The sequence below is a fragment of the Phocoena phocoena genome, chromosome 15 (assembly GCF_963924675.1).
Source record: "Phocoena phocoena chromosome 15, mPhoPho1.1, whole genome shotgun sequence".
In the NCBI taxonomy this organism is placed as follows: domain Eukaryota; kingdom Metazoa; phylum Chordata; class Mammalia; order Artiodactyla; family Phocoenidae; genus Phocoena; species Phocoena phocoena.
This window is the reverse complement of record NC_089233.1, coordinates 9,350,674-9,373,541: the sequence shown is the minus strand read 5'-3', so window position 1 is coordinate 9,373,541 and position 22,868 is coordinate 9,350,674. Positions and strand designations below refer to the sequence as shown.

Below are 22,868 nucleotides of genomic sequence, written 5' to 3'. Positions count from 1 at the left end.
GCCAGCCCTGGGGAATCAACAAGAATGTGACCCCGTTCCTTCCCTTTATGTGTCCCCATCTAATGAGGGGACAGACACTTAACACACACTATATGCACACAGGACGATAGTGCTATAGTCGGGATAAATACAGGCCTTTGTGGGACCACGCAGAAGGAGTCCAAAGCTCATTCTTGGGTGGTCAGAGACAAATTCTTGGAGGAGGTGATGTCTAGCAGGGAAGGACTAGAAGTCATTGGCCAGCTGCATGGGGAGGAGAAAAGAGGGAGGAGAGGGCCCCAGGCGTGTGCAGGTCAGACATTAAGGCTGCTCACAGGGTGGGAGGGAAGGCGGCCTCCAAGAAGCGAGGCAGGGCCAGACCACAAAGGACCTGGAAAGCTATATTGTGGTACCAGCATTTCCCCGCTCCTCAAGGAAAAAAGGAAACCTGAACAAGTAGAGGGGTGCAGAATGCCAATGTTGGGGCACAGTGATGCCCCTTTAACGAGAGTGGGGAGAGGGCTCTACAGAACATTGCTCTGGACTGAATCTCCATCAATTAACCACATTAAAGAATGGGAGTGATGTGTGTTGTGGGGACTGCCTGGTTCCCACAGGGACGAAGCCCTGCTCTCTCACTGTCCATGTCCTTGTTCACAGTTTTGTCCCAGAATGCCCTTCCCCCATTCTCCACCTGGCCACCTCCTACTCATCCTTTAAGCCCCAAGTCAAATGCCCCACCTCTGCGAAGTGGTCCCTGATCCCAGGGAGGTGGCTGCTCGGGTACTCACGGCACCTTGTGCAGCAGCTTCTACTTTAGCTCCTGCCATGGTTCTGGCTCCTCTGTCTCTGGCCATCCCTCACCTGTCAGTTTCATCTTCAGCCCTTCACCTTCTTCCATAGACACAGACACACACACACAGACACACACATATGCACACACTTCCCTAGACTGTGGCCCACAACTTCCATTTCCACCCCAAGTCAGACTCCTCCTGCCTTCCAAGTCTCCAGCCTGTGTGCCACACTAACTCCTCATTGACTGTCTGCCTGTCTCCTCTGGATGTCAGGGCAGAAACCTTAAATAGTACACATCCTGGTCGAACCCCTCCCCCAGGTGCCGGTTCTGTCCTTATCTGCACATGGTCAGTCACAGGGCCTGTGGCTTCTAGTTCATAATATCTGTCACTGTTTTGTTTTGTTTTGTTTTAAATAAATTTATTTATTTGTTTGTTGTTTTATTTTTGGCTGCGTTGGGTCTTCATTGCTGCACATGGGCTTTCCTTTTAGTTGCAACGAGCGGAGACTACTCTTTGTTGCGGTGCACAGGCCTCTCATTGCGGTGGCTTCTCTTGTTGCGGAGCACAGGCTCTAGGTGCGCGGGCTTCAGTAGTTGTGGCACGTGGGCTCAGTAGTTGTGGCTCGCGGGCTCTAGAGCGCAGTCTCAGTAGTTGTGGCGCACGGGCTTAGTTGCTCCATGGCATGTGGGATCTTCCCGGACCAGGGCTCGAACCCTCATCCCCTGCATTGGCAGGCGGATTCTTAACCACTGCCACCAGGGAAGCCTCTGTCACTGTTTTAATGTTTTACAACAAACATATTCTTTTCATAATTGAAATAAAGTATAGTCGTATTAAATAAATATCTCTCTCTCTCTCTCTCTCTTTTTTTTTCTTGGCCACATGGCTTGCAGGATCTGAGTTCCCTGACCAGGGATCGAACCCGTGCCCCCTGCAGTGGAAGCACAGAGTCCTAACTATAGCTACTGGACCGCCAGGGAATTCCCTTAAATAAATCTCTTGAATGCCTTTGACCCTTCTCTCCAGCCGATGGGTCCTGTCTTGTTCACACAGTCCCAGTCTCTCTCCTGGACAACGCAGCAGCCTTCCATCTGGCCTCCATGCTGCTATAGATGAGCCTCTTCCCTTGCTTTAAGACCATCTATGGTGGCCTCTTCCAGCCTGGACCTCTCCCACAAATTCCAGATTCCTATGGGCAGTGGCCTACTTGCCCTCCCTGGTGGGATGTCTAATGGGCCACTCAAACTTAAGGGTCCAAACCCCGAATCCTATTACCACCTGCCACCCACCTGCCACCTGCTCCTTCTCTAGCTTTTCCTCCACCTTTGCAAATGGCAACACCATCTTTCCATGTATTCAGGGCAAAAAACTTGACTCCAGGCATCCTTGATGCCTCTCTTTCTCTCGGTTGGCTCTACCTTTAAAATGTATCCAGGGGAGCTCCCTGGTGGTCCAGTAGTTTAGGGCTCGGCGCTTTTACTGCTGTGGCCCAGGTTCAATCCCTGGTTGGGGAACTAAGATCCTGCAAGCCACATGGCACAGCCATAAAATACAATAAAATAAAATAAATAATAATAAAATGTATCCGGGATGTGACCACTTCTCATCACCACCATTGTATCACCTTTGGCCCAGCTGCCTGCGTGATCACAACTTCCTAAATACGTCCCCGCTTCCTCCCGTGTCCCCTTCCGTCTGTTCTCCACTCAGCAATCAGAGCAATCCTGCTGAAGCCCAAGATGGATCAGGTACCTTCTCTGTTCAAAACCCTCTGGGGCTCCCATCACCCTCAGAATCAAAGCCAAGGGACACACAGTCAATTCCAACGCCCCTCCCTCGAGTCCTCTGACTTCACCTCCTTGGAGCTCTTCTTCATCCACCACACTCCAGGCACCCTCACCTCCTTGCTGTCTCTCCGATATGCTAGGCACACTCCCTGCTCCTGGTCATTGCACTTGACGTTTCCTCTGCCCAGAATGCTCCTCCTCCAGAGACCTACATGCCTCACTCCCTCACCTCCTTTATTTATTTATTTAGAAAATCTTTTTTTTTTTTGGCTGCATTGGGTCTTCATTGCTGTGCGCGGGCTTTCTCTAGTTGCGGCGAGTGGCGGTTACTCTTCATTGCCATGCGCGAGCTTCTCATTGCGGTGGCTTCTCTTGTTGCGGAGCACAGGCTCCAGGCGCGCGGGCTTCAGTAGTTGTGGCATGCGGGCTCTAGAGCGCAGGCTCAGTAGTTGTGGTGCACGGGCTTAGTTGCTCCGTGGCATGTGGGATCTTCCTAGACCAGGGCTCGAACCCATGTCCCCTGCATTGGCAGGTGGATTCTTAACCACTGCACCACCAGGGAAGCCCCCCTCACCTCCTTTATTATTATTTTTTTTGCGGTATGCGGACCTCTCACTGCTGCGGCCTCTCCCGTTGTGGAGCACAGGCTCCGGACGCGCAGGCTCAGCGGCCATGGCTCACTGGCCCAGCCGCTCCGCGGCATGTGGGATCTTCCTGGACCAGGGCACGAACCCGGGGCACGAACCCCTGTCCCCTGCATCGGCAGGCGGACTCTCAACCACTGCACCACCAGGGCAGCCTTACCCCCTCACCTCCTTTAAATATGTACTCAAGTGGCACCTTCTCAGCAAGGTCCTCCTTGACCACCTGATTTAAAGCTGGAATCCTGCCTCAAACCCGGCACCCTACTCCTTCTGGCCTGCTTTATCTTCTTCATAATATATTATCACCGTCATGTATGTTATTTGCTTGTTTGTCATCTCTCTCCTCTACTAGAACCCATGGAGGGCAAGGACTTTGGTTTTCTGCCATGTCCCCAACGTCTAGAATAGTCAGCACATAGTAGATGCTTTTTGATTAAGGGAATGAAAGTCGGACCCTTGATTGCCTCCCCCCTTGTCTTCACAATGAAGTTTAACGTTCAAGGTCTCCCTCACTGGACTCATCTCCCACCCACGCTCATCCCCATACCTGAGCACTGCAGCAGGCTCCTGAGGTTCTCCAGTTGCTCTCCACCCTCACCCCAGCGTCTGGGCACACTCCTTCTGTCTAGAATGCCTGCACCACTGCCTGCTGCAATGCCACTCCTTCAATATCCAGCTTGAATGTCACCGGCTCTGGGAAGCCACCCTGAATCCTTCACATATTGAAACCATGTCTGTCTCTCCCACCACTCTAGGAGCACCTTAGGTGCAGAACAGTATCCCTAGAACGTGCATTCCCAGGTAATGTTTGATGAATGAATGAATGAGAGTAAGACCTGTATCAGAAAGGCAGTTTAAGTTGAAGGGCACACATTCATTCTCTATTCATTTTTCACGCTACCATTTAATATTCATCTCAATAAGTGATGCTTGGCATGACACCAGGATTCTCTAAGGGCAGCAGCTGTGTCTCCCCTTCCTGCCCTCTCCCCACAGGGCCAGACACTGGGCTCTGGGGCTGCACCCATGACTCACCCCACTGAGTCACCCTGCACAGAGGAAAGTACTCTGAACCAGGAATCAGCAGCTTCCCTGCCACCTGTTCCCTGTAACCCTGGGCAAGTCCCTCTAGCAGGTGAGTTCTGGTCTCGCATCTGTCAAATGGGGCACCACCAACACTTGCTCTGTGGGACACTCAAGGTTGAGGTCTGGACAAGTGGAAGGGGTGTGGCTGCCTCTCATGCTAGGCTACATCTGAGCTAGTCTTGGACCAGACTTTCCTGGGAAGGAGGGATGGCTGGAACAGTGTCTGGCCAGCTAACCTGTGCCCACAGTCTCGGAGAAGTGCTGGGCCTGGACATACTGGTCAGCAGGGGGCTGGCCCAGCTCCAGAGCAACACCTTGGCAGCCCTGGGGAAGGGAAGGGGGAGTGCTTGGCTTGAGGTCAGAGCATCTGGGCCAGGGCACAGAGGGTGCAGCTGGGGGTGTGTGTGTGTGGCTGCCGCTCAAGATGCTGGCAGGGACCAGAAAAGAAGCATCTGCTACTGACTAGCCCCCAGCCACCACCCCTCCACAGTATTGAGAAGACCTTCCCATTAGTCCAGAGGAGCTCGGCCCCTGCTTAGCTACTCCCAGCTTCTAGCTAGGAAGTAGGATCTCAGGCCCGGGGCTGGGATGCAGGACTGGGAATACAGGGAAAGGGGAAAGAGATGGGGCTATAACTTAGATCACCTTCCCCCAAAATAGAGGGGTGCCTGCATCTTGCTGGGAGTGGAAACTAAAGGAAAAGTGGTGGTCACTCAGCATCAGACTGTGAACTGAGGAATCCTGGGGAAAGAAGGGGCCAGAGCCTGAGTCTGGATGAGACGCTGGGAGAAGGCAGGAAGGGTAGGGGCTCAAAGGCTGGAACTCTAGAGGGTTTTGGCTGGAGGAGGCTTTTGGAGGGGGATGCTGGAGGTCCCAAGGCAATAAAATTAAGGAGGGAGGTGGGGTCTAACCTCTAGCAAATTCCCGGGGATATGAGGGGCCTTGGGGGTGAAGAGCCAGGGTCCAGAAGGAGGGATGCTGAGCGGCTGAGTCGAGGGATGGGAGGAGGGAGGACAGAGCTGGGACGGGAGGGAGCAGAGACTCTGGGAACCGACCCCAGGCAGGGATCAGGCGGGCGTCGAGAACGCAGGGGGATGAGGTCCCTGGGCTGTGACCCTTCGGAGGACCTGATTGGGTGTGGGGGAGGGTGGGCAGTGGGAGCGGGGAGCCAGAGTCCCAGAATTGGGCTCTAGGCTGGGATCCGCCAGGGCGGGGCGGGCGAGGGGCGGGGCCGGGCTGGGGGCTGGGGGCTGGGCCGGGGTCCCGGGGGCCGGGGCGGGGCCGGGCTGGCGCTGCGCAGCCGCGGGGCGGCCGCCGCGCATGCGGGGCTCACAGGGCTGCAGCCGGTGCCGCTGCCACTCCCGGGAGCATGAAGGACCGAACACAGGAGCTCCGCACGGTGAGTCCGGCCCCTGCGCGGCGCCCCTCGCCGCCCGTGCCCAGCGGCCGGGCAGCTCCCCGACCACCTCTGGCGACCTCTGGGGCGGTAGTCCCTGCGTCCCTGGCCAGGGTAGGAGGGAGCAGTGCCGAGCCGGGGACCCCCATCCGGGTCCCGCCCCTTGGACCCTCTGGGGTCACGGGCTCGCGTGAGCTCGGCTCCGATGGTTCGCGGACTGACGACTGGAGCCCGGGGTCCTGGATAAACTTTTCGGCGCCCCCTTCTTTTCGGGGGTCGAAGGGGTATTCTGGAATACCGGTGGCGGGACCGAAGCCTGGCCTCTCGCTCGCCCCGCGGAGCAGGTCCCGACTCTCTCTCCCCACGGTGCCTCATCACTGACCCTTCTGCCCTCCCTCTGGTTTAGACCGACGGCGGGACCGGTGGGAAGGGGCCGCGGGCGGTCCGCTGTCCAGAGCCCCGCTGCAGGGCGCGCTGCGGAAACGGGGCGGTCGGGTGTGGCCGGGCTCCTCCGTTGGGCGCTGTCTCGCGGGGCGACCGCCGCCCCCATCACCTTCCGTCACCTGTAGCTCCCGTCACCTGTGGCTCCCCACCCGGTGGCGATCGGCATCTGCTGCCCGCCCTGGTCCGGGAGGGGTCAGACCCGCTCCCGGTCCACATTCCTGGCTTCCGGGCAGCCCGGGCCGGCGTTTCCAGACCCTTCCGGGGTTCCCTGGTCGGATTCCTACCTGAACCTATTTTTCCACCTGTGTTTCGGGGGCCCCTGGGGTGTGGCTTCTGGGGCGGGGTTCCGGTGGGGGAAGTAGAAGGATGCGCAAAGGTTCTCAGTCGGAGCCCGCCCTCTCCCAGCCCTGACAGAGACCCCTGCCGCCTGCTCCTCCTCGTCAAGGCCCCCCTCCCCTGGCCTCTGCTATTAACCAGGGTGTTCGCACCTCTCCCTTTAAAGATGGCAATCTTGGGGTGGGGGGGCTGGGGGGGGACAGAGAAGGAAGGGAAGCCTGCCTGTGGGGAGAGGGGCATCAGGGCTCTAGACCCAGTTGAGGCTCCTCTGATGCCCCGGCTGACCCCCGTACTGGCAGGCCCCCACCTGCTGATCTCTGTGGCGGGGGCGGGGCTAGCTCAGTGTCTCCCCAGAACACTTCCTGTGCTATCCACCTTAGAGCCAGAGACCTGGGTCCCCTTATATGGAAAGTTCCAAGGGTCCTTTGGACTTTTGATCCCATGGCTTGTCCTCTCTGCCCATAGGTTCCCTGCATTTGTGCCTGGGTCTCCCACCCGTTGTACCAGTCTTGTCTCCTGGGCAGCATGGGGCTGGAACCTGTGCTCTCCTGCCTCCGTGTCCCCCTTGCTCTGGCTGCCAGCCCCCACTCTCCCGTCAGACCTGTGTTATTCCTGGCTGAGTGCCCAGACCCAGGAGTAAACCCCACGAGGTTTCAAAGGAAGAAGACGGTCCCTCATGTCGTGTATGGTGTCTGAACACTTCCCCCGCCAGCCCTTGTGGTTGCCCTCAAGTTTCCTGTGCTTGGTTGAGTCAGAAGGAGTGTGGTTATCTCGGTGATGAATGGCTGTGTGGTGCATTTGCTGGTGTTTGGGTGCCTGGTGGGTCAGGGGAGGGTGTATGTGGGAACCAGGTGATCAGGGAGAGCACAATCCTTTCCATCTGACATCCTCTCACTCATCAGCTTCATTCCCTCTGCTGAAGGGAAAACTGAGGCACAAAAGAGATGTGGCTGGCCTGGAAGATGAAGTGGGATGGTAGAAAGCGGCTTCACCTAGTCCTAAAAATGGTCACACTCAGACCTGGCTGAGACCTAAGGCCTAAGAGATCTTGGGCTGTAGGAAGCTTGAAGCCAGCTCTTTGCTCTGGTGTGTCTGTGATTCCCCCCTTCCCCCCAGCCAGCACACATACACGCACACACACTAGCCAGAGTGGTCTTTAGGTGGTGAGGCCTGGCTTCTCTGAAAGAGTCTTCCTCTCCAGACAGGCCCCCAGTCCAGGCATTCAGCACCCATGAAGGCTGCTGTACTCATGGCTGGGTGGCTCTGCCCCTTGGGGGTTTCTAGCAGCCTTGAGGGTCCGCTGGCAGGAGCCCACACTGGGTGGGGTGGAACCATTAGTATGGGGCGCTGCCATTCCCACAGGTCTCCCTCTGGGCTGCATAGATTCCTATCTATGAAGCGGAGGTAGGAAAACCTAGAACCCAATTTCTCAGGGCAAGAGGGGTGGTCACAGGTCTCCTGACTCTGACTCCATATTTGGGGGAGACCTTGAACCCCAGGAGCCAGAACCCCCAGGAACTGAGACTCCAGTGCTAGCTGGGCTGGACAGAGGGTGGCACTTGGGACAGCCACTTGCACCACAGCCAGCCTCCCTCCCTCCTCCTCCCCCCTCCTCCTCCTTCCCCACCACATTTGGAAGGAAGGCGAAGGGAGCTTATTTATAAAAGTCACACTTGGGGAAGGAGCTAGCACGTTTCCTCAGCGCTGCAAGCCAGGCCCAGCCCTCCAGCCTTCTCCAGCCCTCATCTCTTGTGGAGCTGATCCTCTCATGCAGAGGGAGGACGAAGGGGTCCTCGCGGGCCGGTGTGGGGACCTGAATGCTCTCCACAGCCCTCAGAGATCAGAAGGGCAGCCTGGAGGCCTAGGACGGGTGAAGACCTGGGTCACCAGAGTATACCGGGGAGAATTTGGGGACGAGGTGTCCCCAGGCAGCCCCGCCTGGCCTGCAGCTGCCTCCTTCCCCCAGTTCAGAGGCCTCCCTGGTTTTCTTTCCGAGAACTCCTTGGAGCCGACCCACCCCTCCCTGGGCCCAGAATGGTGTTTATCTACATTCTGGGCCATGTGAGACACAGGGGGGCCTGCGACAGTAAAGAGGAGGGAGAATGGGGTAGCCAGACCCAGGAAGAAACTTCCTGGAAGGAGAGGACTTGGGATGGCCCAGAAGGAGGAGTTGGATTTGAATGGGAGGAGGGAGTGTGGTCCATAAGAAGGGACCAGTGTGAGTAAAGGCGGAGGGGCTAGGATGCCCAACCCAGAGAATGGTGGGTGGGCCTGACATCTGGTCTAGAGCAGGGCCCAGCTCACCGGGGCAGCACTCTGCTGACCGGTTCCCTTTTTCTCTCTCACTGCTGGGAAGAGACTGGGGGTTCCCGGGGCAACAGCAGGCAGGTTGGTGCCTTAACCTCTCCATGCTCATTTGTCTGTACAGTGGAGCCAGCCGGCTTTGCCCTGCAGAGCAGAAGAAATGGGAGTGTAAGAATAGACCCAGGCTAGGGGCCCTCTCCTTCCTTCGTTCCCTCTGATCACCTCCTTGGAGTTTCCCCACAAAAAAAAAACCCCAGTGGATTTGGGTACGTGTTCATCTGAGGTACAGATGGCCTCCAGGAACTATCTAGTCCAACCTGCTATTTTACAAATGGAAAACTGAGGTCAGAAAGGGCCAGGAGTTTATCCAAGGTCACACAGCACCTGGAGGGAGGCAGAGCTCAGCCCCTCCCCACAGCCCGAAGCTGCCTCCCCGAGCTGCTCTGGGGCCCTGCTAAGGGGTAGATCCAGCTGAGGGCAGGGATCTGGGGGAGGGGGAGGTTTGCAGGATGGGGAAAGGAGGAAGGGGTCAGAAAGGAGAGCCCTTTCTTTCTGGAGACCCAGCTCGGCCTCTCGCACACCCCTGACTCAGCTCTGGGCCTCTCTGCTTTAGTAATACCGGCTTTGATTAGTCATTAAAAAGAACAAGGGGAAAAAAAAATAGCCCTCGAGACAGACAACAGCAACTCCTGCTCCAGCAGGAATGAATCAAGCCTGCCTGCCAGCCTGCCACCATCCCCCAGGACGCCCCAGAGGCTGCCTGGCCTCCGCACCCCTTGGAGGATTCACACTCTTACTTCCAGGAGGGTATCCTGGAATCCTGGAGCCTCTGCTTGGAGAGACCACCAGGGCTGCACGCGTGGTGGTTCTAGTGGGATATTCTCTCCCCTGTTGCAGCAGGTCCCTGTGGTGGGGCAGTGCTTTCTCACTCCCGCACCGATTTTCTTTTCTGATTGCTCAGGCCGGAGGTGATGATGCTAGAGCCGAGATGGCCAGCCGGCCAGAGAGGAGTGAGACCAGACCAGTGGTTCTCAATCCTGGGGGGGCTTAAAAAAAAACTTAACCTCACCAGCCCCGTCCCCGTAGATTCTCATTTGGTCTGGAAGCTGTTTTGTTTTGTTTTTTTAATCCCCCACCGAGGGACTCAGGTCCTGAGCCAGGGTTGAGAACCCGTGAACACTAGAACCAAAAAACAAACACCATGACAAATGGGATGTAGGTTGGATGTGAGAGGAGGAGGAAGAGTGCGGATGCTCCCCCCAGTTTCTGATTTGGGGGACTCTTGAGAACGGGGGTTCTGAGCAGGGGGGTTCAGAGAAGGGGGCTCAGGAGAAAGAGGTGGAACTTAGTTTTGGCCAGGTGGCAGACAGGGTGCCCATATGATGTCTGGGTGGGTTTGTCCAGAAGATGTTTGTACCTTTGAGTTTATAACTGCCTCACGACTCCAGCTGCCGCCTCCACGCTGCAGCCTCTTAAGTCCCCAGCTCTAGTCCAGCCCTCTTTCCGGAGCTGTGACTGCCACTTAGAGAGGGTTGGCGGATCCCCAAGGGAGCTGGGGCCCTAATCATTCAGGGCTTTGGCCTAGATGTGGATGAAGTTGCAGGGGGCAACAAAGGCATAAACCGTCAGATTCTCACAAACTGAAGCAAGGATCAGAACAAATGAAGATCCTTCCCTTGAGCCCAAAATCCAACCAAGTAAACAGGGTGGGGAAGGGCTTGGGGGCTTTCCTTGGCAGGAGGAACTACAACATCACTTCTGTGATCCCTGGCTACATTAACAGAGGTAGACTATGTAGAAAGAGGGAGGTGATGGGTCAGCGCTTTGGCACTGCTCAGGCCGCAATCAGTAGCAGGTTCAGTTTATATCTTCTACTGCTGGAGAAGACAGAGGCTGAGTGGAACAAGTCTGGGGCAGGGGCTGCAACTTAAGCCCTCTGGGAAGGATCTGAAGGGGAGGGAATGGTCAACTTGAGAAGAAAAACCCAGGAAGGATGTGGATGCTACCTTCAGATCTCTGGCACGGCCAGCCCAGGGAGAGGGCACCAACAGGTTCTTTACAGCCTGGGGCCAAACCGCAGGAAAGGGAAGGACTTTCTAACAATTGGGGCTGCTCCAGATAGGCAGAAGTGCCTGGGAGAGCTGGTGTGCTCTCCATCCCTGGAGGTGTGAAAGCTGCGGCTAGATGCTGCGGCCAAGGTGACTTTTCAGGTCCCTTAGGGCTCGAGAGTGTGTGCCTGTGGCTCCAGTAGGGATGCGAATAGGGTGTCGGGAACCAGAGGAGCAAGATACCCACCCCAGGGAGCTGGGGAAGGCTTCCGAAGGGGGTGGCATCTAAGGACGAGGGGAATGTCAGCTTCATGGAATTGGCACTGCCGGCAGAGGGAGCCACATGGGGACAGCAGGGAGGATAATGGGTAGATTATAGGGGCAGGGAGATGGTTATAGGTTATAGGCGGAGTGTGGTGAGATCAGATTTCAGACTGGGGCAGTGAGATGAAGAGGGGGGTGAGAGTGAAAAGGTCCTGAGGAGGAAGAAGTAGTAGCACTTGGTAAGGAAGGGTGCCCTTGGAGCATCCCCTCCATGTTTTGCTCAGAGCCACAGCTGTTTGACCCAGGCTGTGAGGTCAGGCCCTAAACCCTCCAATTGATAGAGAGCATGGAGGAGGGTGTGGCATCTCTCCCGCCACCCTTCTGTTGGACAAGCTACTCAAGTCCAGCCTCTGTGCAGGGAGGCTGTGCAGGTAGCAGGTCAGAACTGGCTGGATGCCTGGAAAAGATAAGTCCATTTCACAGATGGGCAAGCTGAGGCCCAAAGGGAGGCATCAGCCCCGGGGTCCCTGGCAGTGACTCTCATCGGCAGTGACTCTCATCTCCAGTGACTCTGGCGCCCTTGTCTTTGGCTCTAGCTGGTCATCACTCCGGAAGGGAAGGGAGCTGGAAAATTCTCCTTCTGCCTCTTCCCATCCACCCCATCCTTCTCTGGGCACCAGAAGGACAGAGAAGCCAGGCAGCTGAATGGCAGGAACTCCTGGGGCCACTTCCCAACCTGGCAGGCTGCCGGGGAGGGGGCCCTGGGGTTCTCCAGGCTGCACCCTGCCTCCGTGTCCTCCTGCTTGGCTTGGTTCCTGGGCCTTAAAGTATGGAAATGGCTCCTAGATTCTCTGTGGCTAAGGGTGGGCTTGGTGGGGGATGGGGGCCACCTGGTGGCAGCCACAGGCACTTGTGGGAGCGAGGATTTATTTTAGCTGCTGGGGGAGGAGGTGTGATCTCTTGAGGAGGGGGGCCGCCTCCATAACGCTCCCAACCAACCCCCTCTCTTGGTTGGTCCCACTTTGGTGGGGTAGTGGGACCCCAAGAGCCCCAGGGCCACAGCCCTTTACAGAACATGCTGGGCTTCCCCATCCATTCTCAGCCCGCCTCCCCCAGCATGGCATCACTGTCCCCATTTCATAGAGGAGCAAACAGACCCAGAGGGGAAGTCCCTCAGCCAGTCAGTGTCTGTGCTGGGCCCAGAACTCGGCCCCTTCCCCAGCCAGCGGGGGCCCAGCCTCCCTGGCCCCTCAGCCTCCCCGTCCCCTCAGCCTCTGCCTGCCTCCATCCTCGCAAGAGAGCATCAGGGTGAGGGCTAGTGCCTCCTCCCTGTGGGGCGCTGAGAAATGAGGAGGCATGACCCAGCCCGAGAACCCAGGTGACCGTCCTGCCCTGAGCATCTGGGCCTTGGCTGTGGAGAGGGACCTTGGCCTTGCCAGCAGAGTGGGCCGACCATGGCTGATTCCAGGTGTGGGGCGGACAGTAATGAGAGTGGCCGGCATGCTGGGAAGTCAGAGGTGTAATCACCCCCACCTCCTGATGGGCTGGCTTTTGTACGGCTGCCCCTGGGGCCGCGGGGTAAGGCCTGCACCTGCAGCTGAGGCAGGCCCCGGGCCAAGTGGCAACATGACTGGCCTCTTGTGCCTGCCGGACCCAACTCTGGGCCTGGAAGGAAAGAGGATCAATGTCAAGACTAACAAGGAGGGAGAGTTCCCCGAGGTCTGAGGGAGCAAGCCTGGCGGATCCGAGGCCCCTCACAGGCAGGAGCTCTCAAGCCGGCCTGGGTGCTGTGGGGATGGCCCATATCTGAGCCATTCCACCTTTTGGCAGGGAGGTGTTCGTGGTGCCCAGGCCTCCCCCTGCATGGCCCTCCCCTGAGAGGGAGATTGGAACTCAGGACCAGCTTGGGAACTCCAGGAAACCTGTCTCGGGCGTGGTGTGATCTGGGGCCAGTGGCCGGGGGACTAAGCCCTGAGGTTTGTTTGCCTAGCCTGTGGCAGGGCCTCCCCAGCAGCACCCTAGGGTGAGGGGTGTGCTTGGAGGACCCCAGTCCTGTGGGGGAGGGGAGGCAGCTGAGCAGGGGAAGGAGTGCCTGGCACGGAGGTGGATACTTGGCCCTGTCGCCAACTTGACAGGCAAGGCCTCTCTCCATGATCATGCTGGGTCCCCAGGGATCCTCCAGGTCTCACTGCGGCTGGGAGCTGAGGGCACAGCCAGGCCTTGTCCCTGCCAAGGGCCCTGGAGCTGCAGCCTGCGGGCCTGCTGTATGTAGGTGCTGGGCAGTTTGGGTGTCCCAGGTTCAGTGGGGCCCAGTGGTCCTAGCACAGGTCCGCTCATGTGTGCACACCTCTGTGCAGGCCAAGGACAGCGATGATGATGACGATGTCACTGTCACCGTGGACCGAGACCGCTTCATGGATGAGTTCTTCGAACAGGTGGGAGCAGCACACCTGCGTCTCCCCAAACACTGGCAGACCCAGGGTGGCCACGTCTCAACTCTGAGGCAGGCCAGGGCTCTTACACGCCTGCGCCTGGCTCAGCGGCCCCCAGGCGCCAGCTAATGAGCCCACTGAGGCTCAGAGGGGAGCAAAGTTTGGGCTGGCCCATTCCTCCCTACTCCTACCCCAGTCTAGAAGGATCCTTGGAGCAGCCCCACCTCCCCTCACCTACCCCCTGAAGCCTGGCCCAGTCTGGCCCTGAGCCCTGACCTCCAGCCCTACTCTGGGCAAGCCCTGGGCCCAAGAAGCCCCCTCCCTGGATTTTGCCCCCAGACCACCTGGCCTTGGTCCACAGGTGGAGGAGATCCGCGGCTTCATTGACAAGATCTCAGAGAACGTGGAGGAGGTGAAGCGGAAGCACAGCGCCATCCTGGCCTCCCCCAACCCTGATGAGAGTGAGTGCGTAGATGTGAGGAGCCCCACAGGCCTCCAGGAGGGCGCTGCTGCGGGGAGGGACGCCCTTCATTGCTGGCCGGCTGAGGGCTGCCTGCGCCTGGCCAGGCTGGGGAGGGCTCCATGGGAAGCCTCAGGAAACAGCTGTCCCAGGCCCGGGGTGGGGGTGGGGTCAGTGCCCAGTACCACCTACCGGATGCCTGGTGAGAAGGGCGGGGTCAGGCGCCGGACCCGCCCTCCCCAGGTGAGCTGGCTGTTTTCTAAGGCGGCATGGCTGGCCAGCTGGCTGTAGCCCGGGGATTCTGGGAGGGAGCAAGGAGGGAGGCAGCAGCCTCTGATCAACAGAAGGCCTCTCAGCCCAGCCTCTCCCTTTCCCTCGCCTCCCCAGGGGAGCAGATGGCAGCTCTGAGGCATCAGCGCTGTGGGAGGGCAAGCCGGCCAAGCAGGCAGAGTTTCCGGGAAAAGCTGGCAGCCCTGGCACTTGGCCATTGGTACCCCGGAGCCGGGCATTCTCAGGGCTCCAGGAAGTGACCTCTCTCCCTCTGCACAGGGAGGCTGTGTGGGTCTGCATTTCACTGTCTCCAGACGGGTCCCACTGACCTGGCTGTCACGATTCCCGTGGAGGTGTTGATTACTACCACACTAACATGGGCCAGGCTGACGGCATGCAGGCCCGTGATCCCCTCTCATGGAGGGGGCTCACCCTCAGCCCTGGGGAGGCAGTGACGGGCTGGGGCCCAGGTCAGCCACCTGGACTCATCAGATTGGGTGTGTGCACTGCCTGCCTGTTCTTGCGGCTTGCTCACCTCCTCTCCCTTCTCCAGCTCCTTTGGAAGGCGCCAGCCTATGGGGCCCCAGGACAAAGCACGGGGGAGGGTCCGGCTGCCGCCCAGGTGTTCATGGGAAAGGACCTACGGCCCATAGCCCACCACCCAGGCACCCAAAGCTTGATTTTGTTCTCAACTCCAGCACTGCCTCCCTATCCATGGCCTCTCAGCCCCAGGCCCACAGGCATCCTCAAGCACCCAGAATAAATCTCTCCACGGCCCCAAAGTGTGCTTGAACTTGAGGCCAGTGCTAGGCCCTTTGAAGGCAGAGTGAGTCAGCTGGGAGCCGGGAGACTAGCCCAGGAAGAAGTGGGAAGGAAAGAGGGACACCCCAGAGCAGGGCGTACATCCAGTGCAGCTGCTGTGTCGTCGTGCTTTGCCCCTTTCCCTAGAGGTTTGTCTGGGACGGCAGTATGTGATGTGGTTTGTCTGTGGGCCCGTGGGTATCCGGGTCAGCGCGTGTCCCTGGTGGGTCACTCCTGGTGAGGCGCAGGAGGGGGCTGACTGTGGGGCGAGACTATAAAGAGCTGGGAGTTGGCCTCTCACCTGCTGGAAGGTGGGGCAGGCAGGGGACAGAACTGCCCAACTCCCCCAGCCTTGGCTGCCTTGTGCCACCTTCATCAGACAGCACTAGTGACCAGTTTAGAATTGCCACCCATGAGCTGGGCAGTCAGGACCCGGCTGACGGTCACTGACATGGGCTAACAGGCACTCCCCAAGAGGAGGGGGCTCCCCATTAAGGGTTCTAGGGCAGAGGCAGAGCAGAGCTGAGGGGGCATCACAAAGAAAGTTGGCAGTGAGTGGGGGGCTTTCCTGGGCCAAGGCTTGCTCTGCCTCCTCTGGGGGCTGCCATCCAGGCTGGGCTATTCTGGGTCTGAGCAAAATAGGCTGTGACGTCAGAGCAGCTGGTAACCGAGTTTGCCTTTGTTCCTACAAACAAGGCCTCTTCCCCTGCTCCTGGAAGCCCCCCACTCCACCTCATTCACATTCCACTTGGGAAGTGGCCCTCCCACTTGACCAGCCACTGTAAATGCCCCTCCCGAGTCCCCTATGGGAGAAGCCCCAACCCCAGAAGCAAGCACAGGATGGGTGAGAAAGGCTCCAGCCAGGAGCTCAGTCCTGGTTTCTCCAGGGGGTGGAGCCATGGGGGGCTGCCCTGAGGCTGGGCTCCACCCAGCACCCCAGAGGGAAGCAGCCATCTTGCCCCACTTTGCCAGACAACCCCTCGCAGGGAGCAGGGCTAGCTGGGCACCTCCATGGCCTCTGCCAGCTTTACAGAGATGGTCCCAGTTGGAACAAGGGCCAGAAACTATGCCACAGCCCTCCCCCAGCTTCACCCCCTCATAGCCCTGCTCCATGCTACCTCTAGAGCTGACTGTACCGCAGGGGCCCACCTCTTTGAAGCTCTTCTCACAGCTCCCACCCGGCCGGGTGCCTCCAGCCCCCATCCACCTGCCGGGCGCTCAGCAGTTGGCCTTCACTGAGCTCAGCACCTGGGGAGGGGGACTTTGTGAAGAGAACAGGGTCTGCCCCGCCCAGGGTGCTTGATGGGGGCTGGCTTCTGCCTCCTTGGCCCCTGGCCCGCATCAGCCCATCAGCTGGATGTTCACCCCCAGAGCCACCAGGTAGCGCTAGGTGAGCCCGCACGTCCACCTTCGACTCAGGCAAGTTATCAAGTAAACGTTCCCCAGTGCCACCTTCAGCATCACCAGCTGCTCCACAATTACTTCTGCCTTAAATTTAGCCCCATCTGTTATCGGCAGGGGGTTGGGGGGAGCCAGCGGAGGCAGAAGGGAGGCTCCTTGGAAGGTACACGAGAAGGGGTGAGGCTGCAGCTGGTGTGGCCCCGGCCCGGGATTGGAGGGGCAGGTGGACTCTTAGCCAGGGGACAAGGGGAGACCCAGGGTCTGCCCAGAGCCCCCTCGGGCCTGAGCGTGAAGATCAGGCATGGGGGAGCCCAGGGTGTCTACCCGCCACCCCTTCTACCTCCCCAGAAACCAAGGAAGAGCTGGAGGAACTCATGTCTGACATAAAGAAGACAGCAAACAAAGTTCGCTCCAAATTGAAGAGTGAGTCTGGGCTCCAGGCCTTGTCTGGGATATGGGGGGCACTCCAGGCCTGCTTCCCCAACACAGCCCATGGAATTTCACTGACTCTGAGGGCTACTTTGGGTCTTTCTCTCCTTTGTGAGGGTGCCATCACGCGCCATTTACTTAGCAGCTACCTGGCAAGGCCTGTTTGTGCCAGGCTCTGGGCTGGGCCTTGGGACACATGCCTGAGGCTCCGTCCAGGGAGTGTTCCACTCTGGACACTGTCAGCTAAAGAGAGTTAAAGGAGTGGCCAGCAGTGCCTGGTCCCACACAGGAGCCCCCACGCGCTCACGTGAGCACAGGCATGCAGGCCCTGGAACGCACAGGCCTAGGGGTCCCGTGCCCTGTGGTTATGGCCACCTAGCCCTGCCCACCCCCCGACCCCCTCCACGGCACGCTCCACTCCTCGCTCCATGCACAGCCTTCCTGAGCAGGAGAGAGACAGGGTGGGCCTGAGCCACCAGGCCTAGCACATAGTAGGTGCACACACACACAGATACACAGCTTGGTGTGTGCCTGAGGCCTCACAGGTGTGTCTGTGTGTGTGTGTATGCACGCACCCACACACACATCATGCCTGGAAGAGCCCTTGTCGGCCCCTCCTCCATCAGTGCCTGGAGCTCCCTCTTGCTCTGCTTCCTGTGTGACCCCACTCAACAGACAACACACGTCCCCCCAGGGGAGGTCCTGAGCCAGATCCTGGGTGTGTGGGTGGCGAGGCAGCGGTGAATGGGGCAGGTTATCAGCAGCTGGCTGTTCCCCAGGCATCGAGCAGAGCATCGAGCAGGAGGAAGGCCTGAGCCGCTCGTCTGCTGACCTGAGGATCCGAAAGACACAGGTGTGGGTGGGACCTCTGGGGCGGGCAGCCAGGCACCTGAGGCTCTGGGGCCCGGTGGGGTGGGCCTAACACCTGCACTCCCATCTCGGGCCCCCAGCACTCCACACTGTCCCGGAAGTTTGTGGAGGTGATGTCAGAGTACAACACCACGCAGACTGACTACCGTGAGCGCTGCAAGGGCCGCATCCAGAGGCAGCTGGAGATCAGTAAGCTGAGGGGGTGGGGCCAAGGGGCGGGGCCGGGCTGCCGCTGACCACCCTGGGGAAGGCCGGGCTCAGCGTGACCCCTGCTCACAGCCGGCCGGACCACGACCAGCGAGGAGCTGGAGGACATGCTGGAGAGTGGGAACCCCGCCATCTTTGCCTCTGGGGTGAGTGTGGACCCCTCCCCCTGGGGACCCTGTGGTGTGCGTGCAGAGCGCCAGATCTGGGCAGTCTTTGGACACAGCCACCTGTGCGGCAGGTTTTAGAGAAGAGAAGGCCGAGTCCCAGAGAGTCTTAGGGACCAGGCAGAGGTCACACAAATGTTAGGGGCAAAGGGGGAATTAAGACCCGTCTCCCGGTTCCTCCCAGTCGGGTCCGCTTCCTAGCTACCCCTGCTTATTTGCCACCGGCTGGGGGCTCCTTCCACCAGCCTCAGGACCTTTTACCCAGGTCTCAGAGAAGTTAGGTAACAGCTAGTAAGCGCCGAGCAGAAAGTGGGGGGAGAGCTGCGGCTGAGGAGGAAGCCTCAGGCTCTGCTGTCAGAACGTGCTGCTCAGGCCACGGCCCATCCCGGTGGCCTGCTTCCACCCTCGGCTTCTTGCTGTCCCAGTCCCCACCCCCGCTCCCTTCAGCTGGTCCCTGGGTCCCAGCCCGCTGCTCCCACCCTCTAGATCATCATGGACTCCAGCATCTCCAAGCAGGCCCTGAGCGAGATCGAGACGCGCCACAGTGAGATCATCAAGCTGGAGAGCAGCATCCGGGAGCTGCACGACATGTTCACGGACATGGCCCTGCTCGTGGAGAGCCAGGTGAGCGCCCGGGGCCCCATCGTCCCCCGCCAGCCCCCAGCAGCACCCAGGGCCGCACGACATGTTCACGGACATGGCCCTGCTCGTGGAGAGCCAGGTGAGCGCCCGGGGCCCCACCGTCCCCCCCCCAGCCCCCAGCAGCACCCAGGGCGGCACTAACCCTACCCTCTCTGCCCGCCACGCTGCCCTGCCCGGGAGGGACCAAGTCTTCAGGTAACTAACCACGTGCTGTTGAAACTGCCCTCAGGGTCCTGCCCACCTGAAGGATCCTCTCTGCATGGCTCTGCTTGGCCTTCCAAGACCCCAGGCCCTGCATGGCCCTACCCACCTTCACCCAGCCTTGTCCTGTCTTGTTCACCAGCTGTGTGTCATGTGGGCACTGTGGATGGGCACTTTTCTAGGAGCCGGAGGTATAGCCGTGACCAGGACAGCTGAGGGCCTGCTCCCTGAGAGCTAATGTCTGTTGGGCAAAAGGGCAGCATAAGTAAACGATGAATGGCATATTCTCCAGTTGTGCCAGACGCTAGGAGGCGACGTGACAGAGCAGCGGTTCTCAAACTATAAAGTGCTCCAGGGCCGCCAGGAGGGCTTGTTATACGTTCCCCTATTCTGGTCCCCGTTCCCAGACATTGGTAGGTGGGGTGGGGGTTCATAAATTTGCATGTCTCACAAGCTCAAGGGTGATGCCGACGCTACTAGTCCAAGGGCCCCACTTGGAGTGACACAGTCACCGCAGTGGCCACTTTGGACGGGGTGGTCAGAGAAGGCCTCTCTGAGGAGGCGGCATTTGAGCTCTGAAGACTTCCCAGGGGAAGAGTGAAGCAGTTGGCCCAGGCAGAGGGACCAGCAGCACCACAGTCCTGAGACCAGCAAGAGCCTGACTTATGTGAGGAGCAGAAAGGAGATCCGGGCGGCTAGAGCACGGGGAGAGCTGGAGATGACAGGGGTGGAGTCTTGTCAGGCGGTGCTGGGCTGCTGGAGTCTCTTCTAGACTAGAGGGTCTTAAGTGTGGGATCTCTTCTAGACTGGAGGGTCTTAAGTGTGGGAGTGGCATGGCCCGAGTTAGGAAGCAGGGAGGCCTTGAGGAGGCTGCTGCCTCCACTGGGGCGAGAGACCATGGTGCTGTGGACGCCAGTGGGAGCAGTGGGCTTGGAGAGAGCGGCCAGCCCTCAGCACGCTGCTGCTGGGAGTCCTGGGCATCGTCATGGTCGAGTGGCCTCTGGGGGCTTCCTGGGACCAGACTGCAGGGCCATCTTAAAGGTTGAAGACCAAAGCCTGTCAGGGCTGGACGGAACCATCGTGCCTGGGGAGGATGGAGTGGGGTGCTCACCGTCGTCACTCTGGCCAGACTCCAGTCCACCCACTCCCGCCCCTGCCTTCCTCTGCCCTGTGCTGTCCTCTGCCCAGCCCCGGGGTCAGGGCCCTTCTGAGCGTCCTCTGCATGGTCCCCACCCCCTTGGCTGAGGCTGCATGGCCAGTTCCCACCCCAGGACGGCTGCATTTCAGGGAGCTGCGCAGGGTGCCAGGGTGCCTGGCAGAGGCAAAGGGCACGGGTGAGAAGCTCTGCCCCATCCCCCTCACACTCCCCTTTTCTCTAACCTCAGGCTGCTTTCCTGAAATCCTGCCCTGGGCCCCCTCGTAACCCTGAGGGGGGCCCTCTGGAGCTCGGGTGCCCCTGGCCCTGCAGGGAGAGATGATTGACAGGATTGAGTACAACGTGGAACATTCGGTGGACTACGTGGAGAGGGCTGTGTCTGACACCAAGAAGGCCGTCAAGTACCAGAGCAAGGCTCGCCGGGTCAGTAGCCCCAACCCCGCCCGAGCCCACGTCCTCACGCACGCACAGAGCCCCCGGACCATCACAACCCCCTCCGTGCTCTGCCTGCACCCTCCCTCAGCTCTGACCAGAGCCTCTGGTGCCCAGTTAAAACCCCACCCAGACATGTTCCAGGCCCTCACTTTCTCCCTCATTCAATCCCCCAGACTCTCCAACCCTCATCCCTCACCAGAGCCCCTCCCCAGCCGCCCCACAGCCTCAAAGCTCTGCCCAGAGGCTCAGCCTCCCTCCTGGCCCCACTTCCGCGCTGAGGCCTCTCCTCGCCTCCCTGTGCAGAAGAAGATCATGATCATCATCTGCTGTGTGGTCCTGGGCATCGTCATCGCCTCCACCTTCGGAGGCATCTTTGGGTAGAGACCACCCCACCACCACCGCGCTCTGGATGGCCCACCCTGGGAGGCCGCCTGGCTGCTGCCACCTTCTGGCTCGGGCCCTCTCCTCCCCACCCCATACCGCTTTCTCTGCACAGGGCCCCCGTTCCCACCCTGCCCTGAGCCGTCGTGTGCATGATCCTTGTGACAGTGTGCGTCTGTACAGAGGAGGCAGAGGGGAGCCAGGCTGGGAAACAGCCAGCCTGGTGGGGATGGGCCGGCAAGGGACAGACTCAGGCCCTGGCCCAGGCCGCTCCCCTTATAGACAGGGCTGCCTGGGGTAGTCAGCTATGCTCCCCTCCCCCAGCCTTCAGTAATTCCACTCCAGCCTGGGGTCTGCCCTCTCCTGGGATCAAGGCTCTCTGGACCCCAACCTTGCCTCCTACTGACCAGCCCATCTGCCCCATCCTGTGTCCTCTCCAGCTGTCCCCATAAGCCAAGCCCCCTGAGGGCTGGGGACCAGCTGGCCACATGGTGCTGCTTTTCAGGTTCGGGGAAGGGTGGCCCTGAGAGACAGCCCAGCTCTAAGCCTCTAACAGCCAATTCACTGCCAGGGAGGCTCAGGGCGCCGTGGCCGGGTAAGGCTTCTGGCTTCTGGCCGTGTCAAGACCAGGCTTCCTCCCCTGCCTCGGGGCAGAGTCCAACAGGTCTTCAGCTGCCTCAGCCTCCCTTCCCACATTCCTACAGCCCCAGGAGCAACCCCTTTGGGCTACACCTGACCCCAGGTAATATTCTGGAAGAGGCTGACTGGTGCCTGGTCTCCAGCCACCCTCGGAGCTAGGGAGGCAGAGCGGGCCCCGGTCAGGCCTCTGCACTGGTAAAGCCCACGGCCCGGGCCAGCCACTCTCCCGGGCAGGCCCTAGTCGGGTCCTCAAGCCATTGTGTGTTGCATGTTTGGGACAGTGGTCCCTGCTCTCTTGTGCTCGGGAAGTCAGCATCCCTTCAGGCGCCCGCAATCTCGTCCTGCCCTTGCTGCCCCCCACTGACGTGCCACGTGGGTGTCAGGTGTCTCGGATGCAGTATTCAGCAGCCAGCCAGGGAGGGGCACCTCCCGCCTCCCCACTGTCTCGGGACTTCTCAAGTCTGAGATGTGCCCCCACCCAAAACCCCTGTCGCCCGTTGACAGGCAAGGAGCATGCATGCGAGCACATGCAGCAGGGGCTGGGGCCAGGTCTGAGCCCCGCCTTCCCTCGGCTTTGCTCCTGCCCAGTGACTGTGACCGCTGTCCGTGTTGCCTTCTTGAACAGCGACTCCCCTCCCCCTCCTCCACCCCTTCACCAAAGGTCTTGGTACAACCAGCTGCCCATTTTGTGAAATTTTTATGTAGAATAAACATTTGTACCTGTACCATGCCTCTGCTCTGGACTTCTTAGTGTCACGGCCTTAGGACTGGGGCTGATCCTGCGTGGCACCACAGGGCTCAGAGACCAAGGATCCCAGCCGCCTCCCTTGGCCTTCACCTTCCAGACCCTCTGGCCCCTCCACCCCCGCCGGAACACCTCTCCACTCCTGCTTAACCCCTGACGCCTATTCTGTACTGTGGGCCCAGATCGACCCCCTCTTCCCACTTTTCCCGGAGTCACAAGCCACCACTGGATCCCCTCTCATCACCCTGCTAGACAGTCCCCCCACCCGGGGCCGAACCTGTCCTTCTGACCACTAGTGACTGGAGAGAAGACAGGCCCCAGAGGCAACCAAGCGCTGGACTGGTCAGCTGATGCGGCAGCTCGGGGTTAAAGTCAGCCCAGGCCGCTGGGCTGGATAATGCCTTCAGACCAAAGGGAAACCAGAGACTGGGCAGAGGCCTCAGGCCAATGGGTACCACGGATACCTTTCATTTCATCCTGCCCATGCTTCCCAACTTTGCCTGGTGTTGTTATACATAATATAGTCTCATCTAAGTCACATATAAGC

At 59.4% G+C, this 22,868-nt stretch overlaps 1 protein-coding gene across 1 annotated transcript; it reads left to right on the top strand.

Annotated features, from left to right (window-relative positions):
• Window positions 1–5,656: 5,656 nt before the first annotated feature.
• Window positions 5,657–20,937, top strand: STX1A (syntaxin 1A). Its single transcript, XM_065893692.1, has 10 exons — window positions 5,657–5,695; window positions 13,446–13,523; window positions 13,882–13,981; window positions 16,801–16,875; window positions 17,661–17,734; window positions 17,832–17,940; window positions 18,031–18,104; window positions 18,609–18,746; window positions 20,434–20,544; window positions 20,860–20,937. Exons 1-10 carry the CDS (start codon window positions 5,666–5,668, stop codon window positions 20,935–20,937), a joined length of 867 nt encoding a protein of 288 aa, XP_065749764.1. The 5' UTR covers window positions 5,657–5,665.
• Window positions 20,938–22,868: the final 1,931 nt, after the last annotated feature.

What these genes read in the sequence shown, in the direction of transcription:
- STX1A (XM_065893692.1), top strand. Translation starts at nt 5,666, where the DNA reads ATGAAGGACCGAACACAGGAGCTCCGCACG. An exon ending in AGTTCGCTCCAAATTGAAGA is followed by an intron (nt 16,876 to 17,660) that starts GTGAGTCTGGGC and finishes GCTGTTCCCCAG; the next exon opens with GCATCGAGCAGAGCATCGAG. An exon ending in CCGCCATCTTTGCCTCTGGG is followed by an intron (nt 18,105 to 18,608) that starts GTGAGTGTGGAC and finishes CCCACCCTCTAG; the next exon opens with ATCATCATGGACTCCAGCAT.